Source organism: Pteronotus mesoamericanus, unplaced genomic scaffold (assembly GCF_021234165.1).
Source record: "Pteronotus mesoamericanus isolate MK-2021 breed Mesoamerican mustached bat unplaced genomic scaffold, CSHL_Meso_final contig_246, whole genome shotgun sequence".
In the NCBI taxonomy this organism is placed as follows: Eukaryota; Metazoa; Chordata; class Mammalia; order Chiroptera; family Mormoopidae; genus Pteronotus; species Pteronotus mesoamericanus.
Genome location: NW_026555104.1, coordinates 6,131,065 through 6,146,021, shown reverse-complemented (window position 1 = coordinate 6,146,021; position 14,957 = coordinate 6,131,065). Strand labels below are relative to the sequence as shown.

The 14,957-nt window shown below is 47.6% G+C and overlaps 1 protein-coding gene across 1 annotated transcript; it reads right to left on the bottom strand.

Moving 5' to 3' along the window:
* Nucleotides 1–8,960: 8,960 nt before the first annotated feature.
* Nucleotides 8,961–14,367, bottom strand: SSTR2 (somatostatin receptor 2). Its single transcript, XM_054572924.1, has 2 exons — nucleotides 14,267–14,367; nucleotides 8,961–10,375 (listed from the first exon to the last, which is right to left on the bottom strand). Exon 2 carries the CDS (start codon nucleotides 10,283–10,285, stop codon nucleotides 9,176–9,178), a length of 1,110 nt encoding a protein of 369 aa, XP_054428899.1. The 5' UTR covers nucleotides 10,286–10,375; nucleotides 14,267–14,367; the 3' UTR covers nucleotides 8,961–9,175.
* Between the last annotated feature and the right edge of the window lie 590 nt (nucleotides 14,368–14,957).

Sequence of the window (14,957 nt, the reverse complement as noted above, 5' to 3'; positions counted from 1 at the left end):
CAGATGGTTGCAGACCCAGGATTAGCAGCCTGATCTTCCCCCTCTGGTTAGCACCAGGCCCCAGGCCAACCGTGGTCTCCCTCTGGAGGAAGAACAAAGAACTTGGCAATTTGTAACATGCTAAATTTCCAGAATACTTTGGCAGGACGAGGCTCTGTTTAGGGAGATGAGAAGTTACGTCCTGGTCCGCTCAGGTGGAGACCAGAATGTGGTTAGGCTTAGCCGAGGAGGACAGTCCTCTAGCCAGGATGGAAGGCTCTGTGCAGACCAAAAGTGGGCAGGCGCATGATGCATTTGCTTTTCTGCCTGGGACTTGCTTTCTTCTGGCATCATGTGGGTTGGATTGATAGTGCCAGCTAGGCTTTCCACTCAGGGCAGGGTTGGAAGCCAGGGTTCATTATTAGCCAATTTGCAAAATGGTCAGTTGATTAACAACCAAAACGCTTCTGGTCTTTTTTTGCTGTGATTAAAGGTGAGGGGGCCCTAACATTTACTGGATACCCCTATGCACCTGATCATGTGATTAATTATTGAAAATATTTTCTTTAATCCAACCTTTACACTGTTGTGTGGGGGACGTGGAATTATGCCTGTTTTGCGGAGAAGGAGGTGTGGACTCTGGACTGTCAGACATTACCATGGTTCCATGTCTCATAGGGAGAAGTGCTGGTGGCAAAGTGTTTCTGGGCAAGAGATGCAAGTACGCCCCGTCCACTCCATTTTTCTCACCTGTAGAATGGGGGGTGCAGCAGTACCTACTTCACAGAACTCCTGTGGGAATCGAAATGAGAGGATGCATGTCTATGAAGTGCTTCAAACAGGGCTTAGTACATCATGAGCACTCAAAAAACAGGCTCATTTTTCAGATTTTACTGGTTGAATTTGTAGTTAAGACCCTGTTTTAAACAGCTGGACATTTTTATGTTTTGATTTTGAGTGAAAGGAAGATGAGAAATTGATAACGAGTTGTTTTCTTTGACCTACTTTTGAAACTCATGACCTTTTTCTCTGACCAGCCTTGCTGCCTCCAGAGCTAGCATGTCTTTGCGACACTTTTAGAGGCCCAGGGTCGTCATTAGCTTTACAACGACTTAGCCATGCTGTCTGAACTAGGAAGAAACCAGCCAGGGCCATTAGAAATCAGTCTGTGGACAAAATGAAACTCCCCAGTGGCTGTCAATTTTTAAGCTTACTTTTTTCTTTTGCTACCCAACCAATGATTGTTAAGACATCTACAAAACATCTTGTAGGGCTTAAAGTTTTAAAACAAGTTGTAAAATTCTGAAGTTTCCAGGTCTGTATTTTAGGAAACCTGGAAAAGCATGGGTTATGTCCCCTTGGACTCTGGCCCACCTTCCTGAACATGCGGGGTCTTTTACAGAGGTGGATGGGGATGGAGGTGAGTCTCTGTACTTGAGCTAATGCACAAACTTCAGTCTGGAGGTTATAAAAAAAAGTCACTGAAAAGAAATGTTTGCTTTTTGCTTCTTAGTCTATGCAATAAACTATAACGGTAAAGATAGAGAGGTACATTTATTTATCTGACACAGAAACATGCATTATCATAAAGGCAGTTGAAGCTTATTCTAAAGCAAAAGCAGTTTTAGCTATTTTTTCCCTAAATACCAAATGCAGGAATGACATTAACAAGAGTAACTGCATTCAAAATACCATAAAAATAATTAAAAAAATCAAGCTATGTGCACACCTATTCTTGACATATTAAAACCATCAATCACATCACATGATTGAAATTGTTTTTGCAGTTGGGGTTGCTGAAGGCTCTTTCTGGATGTCCCAGGTTTCCTGGTGTCCACAGAGCTAGGAAGAGGAAAGGAAACTCCATCAAACATCCAAAGACAGGTGAAGAGGAGCCCAAAGGCTCCCATTTCATGATCCCCACCACCTTCAGGAAGGGGCCGGGGGTGGGTGTGGGGATCTGGGTGAAATGCCATGTGAGAGAGAGAGAGAGAGAGTATGTATGTGTGTGTGATGAGTTTTCAGTCTCCTTTGATAATGATTGATCTACTGTTTGCAAAAACCTGCTGTTGTGTAGCCATGAGTGACAGCCAGAGAATGATGGTAGATCATGAAGTAATGAGTAAGTATTCTTTAGGAAAAATGCACCGTACGTGTTAAAACGATCTTTAAACACGTTCCAGGAGTCAACTCCATACGCTCTGCACTCTGGTCTTTCCCAGTGAAATGGTTCTAAGGCTCTGGGAAACTCGGATGGAGGCTTTTGAATGACTCTGGGTAGTTGAATTGTCTGCTGTTACTTTTATTCACCTTAAATTGGGTGAGCTGGACGGCTGCTTATGGCCCTTCTTTGTGTGGCTGGGTGGCTGATTTCCTACTGCAACGGATGCAAACCGTCGGACAGTCTTCATGAGCTGGCTGTTCTAACAGAGCGTTTTTCTCCTGCTCAGCTACGTATTAAACTCCTATCCCAGGGGCCCAAAGAAGGGAGAGACGGAGGCGGAGAGTGAGGCCTGGCCCTGGGCCGTGCGCCGCAGGACTGCGCGCCTCTGCTGCTGTTCCCTCCCAAACCTGTTCCCGACCTGGTCTGGTGAAAACTGAGTGTCCCTTTCTGTTGTCTCACAGTGGGCATTGTGGAATTCTCAAAAAGAGAAGGCATTCCTAAAATTTCAAATGTTAACTTTAAATGTGAGAGAACGTGCTTTGAAAGATAGATTGAGGGTGTTGTTAAAGGGAGCAAACTCTGAAATGGGTTCAATTTAAAAAACGGGAGACTCCCTGCTCAAAGGCCGAGTCCCCTATCCTGACTCCGCTGCAGTGTCTGAGCCTCCACTGACCTCACCACTCTTTACGGAGACGCCGGCCTCTAGCCACAGGCTTTACTGCTAAAGTGACTACCACATCAGTGCCTCATTTTGGCTACTCTTCTCTAACAATTAGGATTTATTTCATCAGTCTTCGAGGCAGGGATCCTCGAAATCCCAAACCCTCTAAATACCCATTACCGCATTGGCTCAACAGCCTAGAACCACGTGCTGACGGCTGCTCAGCTGGACCAGGAAAGTTCCGTTTCAGATCTAGGAGGAGTGGGTTTCCTCGGCTGCCAGGGCAGCCCCTAGCGAGGCCCTCTGTGGGTGAGGATGCGATTCTGCCACCTTCTGGTTGACAGGCCCTTAGAGCCAGGAGGGAAAAAAAGGTGCATGAAGGTGCAGAGGAGAAGGGTGAAACAGCTGCGATCTGCCGCCTCCAGGAGACAGCCTGTGGTAACGGTAGTGAACACTGCACCCACCTGCCTGGGGCTTTGGGAGAGACATTTGGGAGACAAATGTAACCTGCCAGAAAGTGTTAAGCCGAAGCCAAACAGTGAGTCTTCATCCAGTCAGAGCCTTTGCTCCAGAAGTATCTGCACGCCAGGTGAGCAGCACAGCTGGGACTCAGTGAACTTTAATTAATCTTGAGAATGAAACTGGAGCATCAGACTCTTCTCATCAAAGAAAAGATACAATGCTGCCTTCCCCATCTTGTACTGGCAGGTACTCCAAGAGCACAGGATGAGCTGATGCGCTATACGTAGCCACGGACCGGAGTAGGACAGCAGACAAGGAGAGGGTTGGGTTCATGTTGAAGAAGACGCTGTTGGATGTGTGCTTGTGGCTGAGGGAGAGAAGCGCTGTTCATTTTCTTGGTGGCCAAGCATCTCTGCTTCCCCCAAAGTGCTCAACCTCAGATTTGTGCGGGGAAGCTTGGCGGGGAGAAATGTCAACTGCCCTTGTTGAGAATCAACTTGAAAATAATTTTGGGTGATTTTTCTGCAAAGGTTGTGTTGTTTTTTTTATGCAAAAATATATTGCTGTTAGCAGAATGTGTGCTTTTAAGTTGTTGAGTAGTGGGGTTGATTTGTAGTAAACCGTTCACACCCTTTTGCCAACTCTTTTTTTAAATTAAATTAAGGGGGCTTGTTATTGCAGGGACAGCTGGCTGGGGCTAGGTGCGGAGTCTGTGATCTGGCCTGGAGCTGCTGGGTGAGAAATTAGCTCCTGCACAATGTCCTCGCCTCTACCTAGAAAAAAGTGACTGAAGTGTCCCTAGACTTTAAGTGGGTTAGCCAGATACAGTTCTCCCCATCCTTGGAGAATCTGTGCCTTGAGGTCTTGCCTAAACAGCATAGAAGCTATATTGTGTGTGTCACATGTGTGTCACACATGTGTGTGCATGCAATCATATCCACGTGCATGCCACGCCTGGGCTCTGTTGCCTCACTCGTGTGCCTCATGCCACATGTGTGTTTGAGAGCACCAACTGCAGGGAAAGTTGAGGAGAGCTGGAGAGACTGAGAAGACTGGTCATTTCTCCGGAGACATGGGATGCTGGTTCACATTAAGAAAACTAAGCCTGGGTTATGTTATATGAGAACCATTTGGGTTTCTTGTTAAAAAATAATACCCATGAGAAGAAATACCAGCACATTCAGTAATGATGATATGCCCTCACCCGGGGACGGGAACCCTCAACAGGAGCTGGTACCATCTGCCAGGTAAGAGGGTCATTGCCCAGGAGTGTCATGATGCTCGTTGTCGGTACCTGGTGACTTTACAGGCGGTCCCATGGAACTGATCCTGGGTCTTCCCCTGTGGAGATGAGCAGTTTCCCTTCAGGCCTCCCAAACTGGCCACTTTGTAATCTGATCTTTGTATGGACTTGGGACAGCAGTGTCTCCTTCTGGTTCAGGGCCAGACCAATCTTCCTCGGTAGTCCGTAGCATGGCCTCTCTCCCCTCAGTGACTATCACCCAGAGATCTCTATTGCTTAAGCAGTGGGAGGCCCAGGCACTGAATCACTGGGCTGGCCAGACCATGCGAAGCTATTTCAGGTTTCTTTGGAAGAGGGCCTTGCATCAGGCTCCTCGACAGGCTTTCCTCGAAGGGTAGGGCAACTGTACCTCTAAGAAGTACCTTCCTTTTCTGCTGCCAGTCCTGTTACCAGGATCAGGATTGGAAGTGAGCCACCCCTTCCACCAGACTCCAGATTTTGGCATAAAGGTCTCTTCACTCTGATCTGGCCCTTTAATAATGCCAGGAAAGAAGAGAGAGATGAAAAAAAAGCAAGCTCTCTCCTTCTCCGTAGAAACTCCCTCCCCACCCACCGGAAACCCAGTGTCACGTTTAAAGTCTTAGTCCAAGGGGGGACAGACGGTCACTGAGCCCAGTGATAAAGCCACAGCATTTCATTTAGTCATATTATCCTCACTTTTAATCTTGGGAGAATCAGTAATGTTTTATGTTCAACTCAGGTAGGTCTTGGTTAATATTTAGCTCTGGTTTTAAGCACAGTCCAAATACATACAACCTGATATGTCTAAAGAAAACTATCTGATCCACCTGCATCTGGTCACTGCTGAGTTAAAGGAAGGGGTGGGCAGCCCTTGAAAAGGGCAGTGGGGGTGAGAGGCATGAAAGCGTGTCCTCGAGCTGTTATTCTCAGCCCCAACGGTCTGCCAACTCAGGTGACAGGGCTCTAAAAGCTTTCAGCTGTACGTAGAGTGCAGTCCCTCGCGCCTACTTTTCAGATCAGCTGCTCAGAGAAAAATAGAGATTCTGCCTGTGAGAATGTTTTCAGAAATTTACTTATTAGAAGCCAAACAATCACTTAGGGAAAGGTTTCCTCTGATAGAGCATTTGATAGGAAATTCAGTGTTTTTGAATCTGGCAAAAATGTGGATTAGACAAGTGATCGATGACAAGTCATCACTGATAAGCTCAAATGCTTGGCTTGCCAGTAATTGTGATTCTTATGATGATACGTGTTTCAGAAATCCTATTTGGACCTTTCCAGTCATACAGGAAACTTTGATCGGTTTTCTTGCCATCTTTCTTCACAAGGCCAGGGCTCATTTCTGCCCTCCATTGTAACTTGACTGTCTTGATTGAACAATCACATTTGGAGCTGACTAGGAACATGGATCTCGACAGCCATTTACTTCCTCTCTCTCAGTGACCAGACTGGACACTTCTCCAGCACAGTGCTCCTATCTAGGACAGCTGGGGCTAGAAGTTTCAGCTGTCAACACTTATATTCAGTCATGGAGAAGAGGTTAATTTGTGTAAGCAAAGAGAGTCCAGTTGGTGGCCAGCTCAAGAACTCCCATCCACCAGTCCACATTTATGATACATAAATAAATCCACGCAAGAATGAAAAGAGGTGCAATTATGAGGTGAGACTGTAGAAATTGCTACACATACACACACACACACAAATCCCTTTCACATCCCCCTCCCCTACTCCTCCTCCTCCTTCATAAAAATAAGCAAAGGTTTAGAATGAAATGCTTTAAATCCAGTTTTACCATTATTATTGTATAAGGTATTCCAGGGTCCTGGAATAAATGCTGATTTTTAGTTAGGGATGTGATTCCAAGGGACCAAGAATGATGGGTAGAAATAATTTCAAGGCAGATAGGTTAATTCTATAATACTCATAGATCTGTGATCAGAGAAACTGCCTCCAAGGAAGTCAGGGTCCAAAGCAGCCAGCCAAAGTTGCAAAGCGAAATGCATCCGCAGCCTATGGTGAGCACTCATCACCTGGATAATTTCTAAGGCTAAAAGATGGGGCCTTTAAGAGTGAGGCTTATAATTCCACCCATAGGGTTTCTACTATATTAAGAAGTATTCCCCACTTTTTGAGATTCCTCTTTCAAGGACGACTTGCTCTCTGGTTGTTTTCTTTGTTCCAAAAGTGGGAATAAATATTTTAAATGAAATGTTAACACAGTTTAAATTCCAGCATTTAATCTTAGCTTCCTCCACGCAATATTAATCGTGAAGATAACTCTGCTGGGTGCGGGGACAGAATAAAAAGTCAGGCACTCCATTGGCTTTAGGATGCTGATCACTTATGCAAGCTACTCCTTACCTTCCATTAACATGGGTAGTTAAGTGCTGATGAAACCTAAGTGGATGGAGTGAGAGCGGCATCGGGAGAGGTCATACAACACTGTGGCCTGTGTTGGATATTAACTTGTGTTTCTGTAACAGAGAGTTCATTAATACTGGACATAGAGTTGAAACTTGGGTGGGGTTCATTCCATAGCATGGGACAATCTAAGAAAACACAAGGAAAAGGACACAGGGTGATGAGAGAACACCGCATTTCCTTTCGTTGCTTGGTTTTATAAAGAAGAAAAAGGAGGAGGAGGAGGAGTCACTGCCCATCAGCCGAGGCTGCTAGGAAAGCCTGAGCTGAACTGGAAGCTGGCCTTTCCTTGAGTAATGGCCTGGGATTTTACTGCGTGGATTTTTGTGTAACAACTTTCCCAATAGCCTCATCTTATAATTGTACCTCTTTTTATTTTTATGTGGATTGATCTACCATAAACCTTACCGAGCATATTTTCCTAGGCCATAGTCAGTACTTTTGGGAAGGAGGTGGCATGAATACTAGACGGCTGGAATAAAGGCTGCCCATTAACAATGAAAGCGCAGATGCAGTTCTTCACCATCCTCACCATCCAACAGCCCTTGTATAGAAGAGGAAAGGTCATTTTTAAATAAGATACAATTGCCCTGACTGGTGTGGCTCAGTTGGTTGGGTGTCATCCCCCAAAAAGAAAGGTCACAGGTTCAGTTCCTGGTCAGGACACAACTGGGTTGTGGGTTTGGTCCCTGGTTGGGGTGTGTATGAGAGGCAACTGATCAATGTTTCCCTCCCTCTCTTTCTCCCTCTCGTCCCCTCTCTCTAAAAACAAATAAAATCTGTAAATAGGGTGCAATCTCTATGTGAGACACTAAGAGGGAGGTTTTCATGTAAACCCAGGGTTGATGGCATCCTGACAGACATCCGAGTGTATATTTCTTCATGCCCTGGCAGTGGTGATCAGTCCTTCATTTCTCATCACTTGTACATGAGCCCATCTACAATTTCAGGGACTAAAAAAAAAACCCACTGCTGATGGGACGTGCCTGTCTGTGACAGCTCTTGAGGAATGGCTGAGCCTGTGACACTGAAGGTCCAAAGCTCGACGCGTGCGCAGTGGGTGAGGAAGGTGATGTGGCTGTCCCTGTGGGGATGCAGCTACCTCTAGCCCTCACACCCGCCTACCCTGTAAGGCTGCACAGTGACTGGCTGGAGACAACGTCCTCGGGTCCTTAATATGCACTGTGATTTCCTTAGCTCCCAGCTTTGTATCAAGTCCTTAAAACAAACTCCTGTGAGGAGTTGTTGAATTGCATTTCCATTTTCTTTTATTAGGAAGCCACGTCTGACATAAACCTCCTCCCCCCCCCCCGCCTACAATTTCATAGTTTTTCATAAAGATGTAATTTTGCTTCATTATTACTCATTTATTTTCACAGTAGAGAAAATTGTTTCGCCATAAGAATTGTAGTCAATTTCTTGCCTTCCATGTTAGTGATCCCTCTTTTCCTTGGCTCCCTAAGAAAAATTAAAGAAATTTGACAATGCTCTGGGTCCTCAAATGCTTCCTCTCTTCCCCTTCTTACCTGGATCTAACTTGTCTAAAATGAATGAAGCAAATGCCCAGGGGCAGAGGCAGGGTTGGTGAGGCTGGAGGCTTATACAACTTAAGAAGCCCTCTTTAAGAAAAATAATACAAAAACACCTCCCTTTTATAACTTCTTATTAAAACATAGGGCCATGTGAACATACCGCCCAAGCCCATGAGATCCCTGAAGCTTAAACTTTATTGGCTTCATGGATAGTCCATTTCCACGGGTACCATATTGTAACAAAGGTCCACCTGCACAATACACACTTGAATTTGCTACTTGTGTATTTGAACACAGGAAATGTAGATCATGACTGTACAGGGACTAGATAGGAGTATACAAGTATAAATATAAGAACACGAGATTACATATTGGGTTTTAAACACACAAACACAGATACAGTTTTCTATCTTTGTTGAGTTTCAACATTTCAAAGGCATGACTGCCTCTTTTCCAGACTTTGAATTGTCTGCCTGCATTTAAATGTTCACTTTAAGGGGGAGTTAATTAATTTAATACAAACCATTCACTCAGACAAGCCGACTCAAACACTCTTCCCTGAATTGGACTCATGCTGAGCAATTCCCTATTCTAGAAGCCAGGTGGATGGGTGGGGGGGCAGGGAGTGGGTGGGGGCAGGGAACACATTGTCAGTTGGCAGAGCTTGGCCTTATATTTATTTTTCAGGCAGTTCAGATACTGGTCTGGAGGTCTCCATTGAGAAGGGTTCTCTGGGTCTCTGTGGTCTCATTCAGTCGGGATTTGTCTTGCTTACTGTCGCTCCGCTCCCCGTCATCGGTGCCGCTGACCTTGACCAAGCAGAGGACATTCTGGAAGCTCTTCTTGAAGTTGTCAGATAGGAAGGCATACAGGATGGGGTTGGCACAGCTATTAGCATAGGTGAGGACCACAACAAAGTCAAACATGCCTTTAAGGGCTGGAGTGGGACTGATGGCCACAGAGACGGAGGAGACATTGAATATGTAGAAAGGGAGCCAGCAGAAAATGAAGACAGCCACCACTATGGACACCATCCGGGTGACCTTCTTCTCAGACTTTTTCCTCTTAGAGGAACCCACTCGGATTCCAGAGGACTTCACCTTGATGATAATGAACAGGTAGCAAAGACAAATGATGGTGAGGGGCACCAGGAACCCCAAGATGAAGGCGTAGATAATGAAACCTGTGTACCATGCCCCGGATTCACCTGGCCAGTTGATGGTGCAGCTGCTCCTCCCCCACTGGTTGCTCCGGAGCCCCGCATATATCATGATAGGCAAGATGACCAGCAGAGAGACTCCCCACACAGCCACGTTGATCATCTTGGCTGTCCGGGGTCTCCTCCACTTGGCTGACTTGATGGGGTGGACCACAGCCAGGTATCGGTCAACGCTCATGACAGTCAAGCAGAAAATGCTGGTGAACTGATTGATGCCATCCACAGTCATGACCACCCGGCAGATGGCCTTGCCAAAGGGCCAGTGGACCAGAGCCACCTGCATGGCTAAGAAGGGCAGACCTAGCATGAAGAGCTCATCTGCGATTGCCAGGTTGAGGATGTAAATGTTGGTGATGGTCTTCATCTTGGCATAGCGGAGGATGACATAAATGACAAGCGTGTTGCCACACAACCCAATGATGCAGACCACAAAATATATGAATGTGAGGACTGCATTGCTGGTCAGATCATAGTATGGCTCTGTCTGGTTTGAGCCGTTGGCTGCCACCACTGAGCCATTGAGGTCAAATGGAGAGGATAGCAGTGGTTGGGTGCAATTGAGTAGGTCATACGCCATATCCATGGCTGCCTTACAGCTTAGGCTAGCTCCAACCAGCCAAAGATCTTATTCTCACCTTAGTGGGTCCCGGAGAAAAAGGATCCAATGTGACATCTGCAGGGAAAAAAGGGAAGATTGGCTCATTAGTCAGAACCTACTTAAGCTCTCACCAGCTTTGCATGTTTCTGGTTTACCCTCTCAGACACACTCTTCACCTAAGAAAATGTGTTATCTTTCCACATCCATGTAGAGCTACCAGCCCATTCTCACCAGTGTGCAGAATGAGTTGTTTTTCCAATAGTGGGGAAGAGTTTGGGTTAAGCCATCATAGTTTATCTTGTCATCTTTGGTGACACACATGTGGGACATGACTGTGGCTGCAAAAAAAAAAAAAAAAAGTACTTTGATCCCTAAGAAGTTGGCTGGTCCAAACTGTGAAGAGGCAGAGCGGGGTGGGGCAGTCCGGTCTCTGACCTCAGGGGGTCCTGACACTGGTGTTCTCGGCCTTTCCCCGCTAGGAAATTTGCACCAACCTGCCAACTTCTTTGGAGGTTTTCCATTCCGAAAACTCAGTAGTGGAAAACTCCCGGACTTTAGAAGTAAAACAAACCAGGGTTCCACCGTGGAGCCTTTATGACCCTGTGCCCTGCACTTAACTTCTCTGATTCTCATTTGTCAAAATGGGGGTGTCCTGAAGGTTAAATGATGAAATGTATGTGAAAATGCCCAGTATTGTGCTGGGCTCATAACCAGAGCTCTATAAATATTATCTCTCCCCCATTTTTCCTCTACCATCTCCTTTATCTCTAATTGATTGAAATCTGCCTATAATGAACCAATTTATAGTTTTAAATATCAAAATTTGTCATGCTTTCATTTTTAAAGTGTTTTATTTTATTTTTGTTTCTTCAGTACCCTGTGCTTGAGCTCCTTATGCCTGGGAGAGCTCTTTCCTAAAGTCCCTCAGCAGAATACTCCAGAATTCTTGTTTTCTGACACCACAGAAGATCTGCCTGTAATTCCCTGATCAAGGACAAAAACAGGAGCCAGGTTCATTGACAGTTCATTCACTCCAGTGTTTGGAACCTTCTTTTATGACCCCTTGATCTTCCCAATCACCCTAGGAGGTGGGGATAATTGTCTCCATTTTACAGATGAGGAAGCCGAGGCTTTGAGTGTTTAACTAATTTGCTTCCATAATTGGTGGAGCTGGGATCTGAACACCTGCTGCTCAGTGGACTGGAAGACTAGCAGCTGACAATGGGACTTTGATCTGAAGCAGCTGACTCCTGTCATACCTCCAAGTTGAGAAGATAATTGTAACCATTGGCTTGGCCTAAGGTATAAAACAATAGCTCATCATGTAATTGAATGAGTTATCTATAGTCATTCAAAAACCATCACTGGGGGCTTCCTTATTCTGGACACCAGGAATGAACAAGACATGGCCGGTGCCCTCTAGGAGGTGATAATTTAGGAGGGGAGACAGGCAAGGAAGCCAACTCTTACAAGGTGTGACTTGCATTGAGATATGGAGAAAGAACTGAAGAATGCCCTTCTCTCCTGGGAGATTCTGAGGAGGCTTCATTAGAGGTTTAAGCTGGATCTTGAATATATGGAGAACGATGCGAGGAGGGCAGGGAAGGTGGTCATTCCAAGAAGAGGGAAGGCAGTAAAAGGTTGGTGGTGTTTAGTACAAAGTGGGACTAATTCATTTGGTGAACACATTTCCCCTGAGCAGTGCACTTTGCCTGGTGCCTGAGTGAAGATTGAAGATTGCTCCTTGAAGCTTGGAGAGACTGCTGATGAAGTAAAGGGGACTTAGCCAGCAACAAGTACTTAAGGAGTCTTGCCCACCTTTGCCTCTGATTCATTTTGCACTCCAGACTCATTGCTTCTCTGTTCTGTGCTAATTTCCTCACCACACAACTGTCTGTAAAGTGCGTTCTGGGTTTTGTGGCTGACCTTTCTGAAACGTACTTTGGGGGACCTGGGATTTAATGTCTGCATTGGGTAAAACACATAAATTGGCAACTATTAAAAGCAGAAGGTGTAAAGAAGCCATTTTTTATATCCGTAGATTAACGTGGGTTTTTTTCACTGTCATTTCCAACCGTTTTGTCAGTTACTCTAATTCTACAGACCCAGAATCCTATTTAAGCCGTCTGCATTGGAGTGTAATTAATTACTAGCATTTCCAGGATCCCATCTGTGTAACGTACAAGGTCACACTCTGAGGTCTGGGTGAGACTAAAGAGTTCTGGGGGGCGGAGGCTCAGTCTAGCGCTTTTGGAGGTTGGGATGCTGATGGTGCAGACCTGTGAGCAAGGGTTGAGTGCTGATCTCCAGCCCTAACTCTGCCTTTTTGGCTGGAGTTTCACTCAATATGGGGTAAATTTTTTCCCTGAAATAGGCCTAGAAGTAGCATGTCTCCACTTTTGAGAGAGGAGCCATCGACAGGTCTCAGAGCTTGGAGGAGGCGGCAGAGATAGTAAGCCGTGGAGCCAGTTCAGAGGGGGAGGGCTCCTTAAAGGAAGACATGAGATTAAATCACAGTGAATCTTATTTCATCAACAATGAAGTTTCTGCCTAAGGTCTCTGAGTGAGACCACCTGCTTCATGGAAAGTAGAGTCCAATGCTGGGCAGTCAACACTTGTTGAATTGTGGTTAAATATGCACAGGAAGTTTGAGTTTGTGCTTTAACTAATTTTTCCAGCCTCAGAATTGTTAGATACTGGACATGGCTGGTTGTTGGTGTCCTCAGACCCTGAGTCCTGGCTCTGTTGGAGAGGACGGTTAAAATGGTCTCAGGCGTATCCCCCCTTTTGCAGAGAGGCTGTGGTTTCCAGCCTAAGAACTGACCTTTGAGGGAGAGACCAGGCATGGGGGTGGGAGGAGCGTTCATCTTAAATTCTACTGTGCTTCAGTTTTCCCTTTCTCCCCAGAATCTTTTCTTCATTCAGTCCCCACCCTACTTCCCTTGGGGGCTGCTAAACCCTGGTAGATCTCAGGCTGGCCGGAGCCTGAGCCTTACTGGCGCGGAGAGACTACAGCCAAGCGCGTTCTGCCACGGTGCTAGAGCGCCTAGGAAAAGCCCAGGTGGCGCTCGCTGGCTGAAGGATGGGGGTGGGGAGGTGAGTCTGCCGACCGCCCAGTTGGGTCCCCGCTCTGGCACAGAAAATCATCCACCGGTCATCCCACCCACTGACCGTCAGAGACAAGGGTTTCCCAAAGGATTCCCTGCCATTTCCAGGAGGACAAGGGGAAGATCGAAGATTGTCATGCCAGCATCCCCCGTCTCTACCCACAAAGAGGGGTCGAGGCGTCAGGGATGGCCGAGAGCTGGCGACAGCTGCTTGGGACTTGACAGACAAACTGTCCCCTCCGCCCCCGCGCATCAGAGAACCGGACCGTAGATCATTAGGGATGCGTCTGCCGAGGCTGGGGGAGGAGGAGCAGAGAGAAGCCCCTCTTTTCTCTGTTCCGCCCCCTGCCCCTCACAGGCTCGGATCTTGGTGTGCGCGCCTGCAGAGCCCGAGCAGTGTACCCCCACCAACCTCGCCCTTCTTGCTCTCTTCTCGTCAGACTCGTTTAAAGGCGGCTGGGAGAGAAGTTGTCCCCGTCGCAGCTGCCACCTGGACACTCAGCTGGGGGACGAGGACTGGACAAGAGCGCACGCCACGTTCACTGGCATGCGGCTGTACAGACACGTCGTTTTCAGCACTCGCAATCCACAGCACCCCGCTCACGCCCGGACACTCGCAGTCGTGTCGTTAATTCCTACCAAAATCACCTCTAAATGGCTCAAGGGAGGGGAACCATGCATCAGGACCTACACTCTGGCACACCGAGGCGCGCACCACTGTGCAGCGCAGTGCACTCAGGTGCCCAAGTGCATCTCCTTCCCTCCTTCCTTCCCTCTCTCTCTCTCTCTCTCTCTCTCTCTCTCTCTCTTGCGCGCGCGCGCGCGCACACACACACACACACACACTAATACACCTCACCTTTGCTTTTCTGCCGCAATCCGCTAGCTTAGCTCGCTGGCATCCAGCGGCTGCCCACAGCCCAGCCGGGTGCCCGAGCGCGCAGCAGCTTGGCAGGCACCCTGCTATGGGCGTCCCGACCTGCGGGCTCCGGCTCCGCCTCGCGCCTCGGAGAGCTCGCGGGCCCAACACACCCCGTGAGCTCATCTGCCGACGGAGACTCTGGGCGCGGGTGGCTGCGTCGCCGGGACTGACCCTGTGGAGCCCGGGCCCCTCCGCACATTTCCCCACGCCCCCCTCCCGTTACGTCACTACAGCTTCGCTCCGCCCGCCAGGACCTGTGGGAGGACAGGGGCGAGCCGAGTGGAGGATCCTGCTGAGCTGCTGGCACAGATCACAGGCATGGGGCAGAGGAACCTGAGTGCGGGGGTGTGAAGGGTCAAGCAACTTCGTCTATTTCCCCAAGGCTTGTGGCAGGGACAAGCGCTGCTTACCCTGACATTTTACAGAATCCGTTCTGTCTCACCGAGCATGTTCCAGGCAGCTGGCATGGCTGCCCCGGTAACCCAGAGTCACTTAGGGACCTCTGCCATCTCAGTCTGATAAGTTTGCAAACAAATGTCTACTGTGGGTCATACCTGGGTACGGGACACGGGGCGCAAGGTCAGGGAGAAAAATGGGTCCAGACGGGAAGCCCTTCTCGGTGCCGTGA

Excerpts from the sequence above, each read along its gene's own strand:
- SSTR2 (XM_054572924.1), bottom strand. The coding sequence starts at position 10,285 with ATGGATATGGCGTATGACCTACTCAATTGCACCCAACCACTGCTATCC.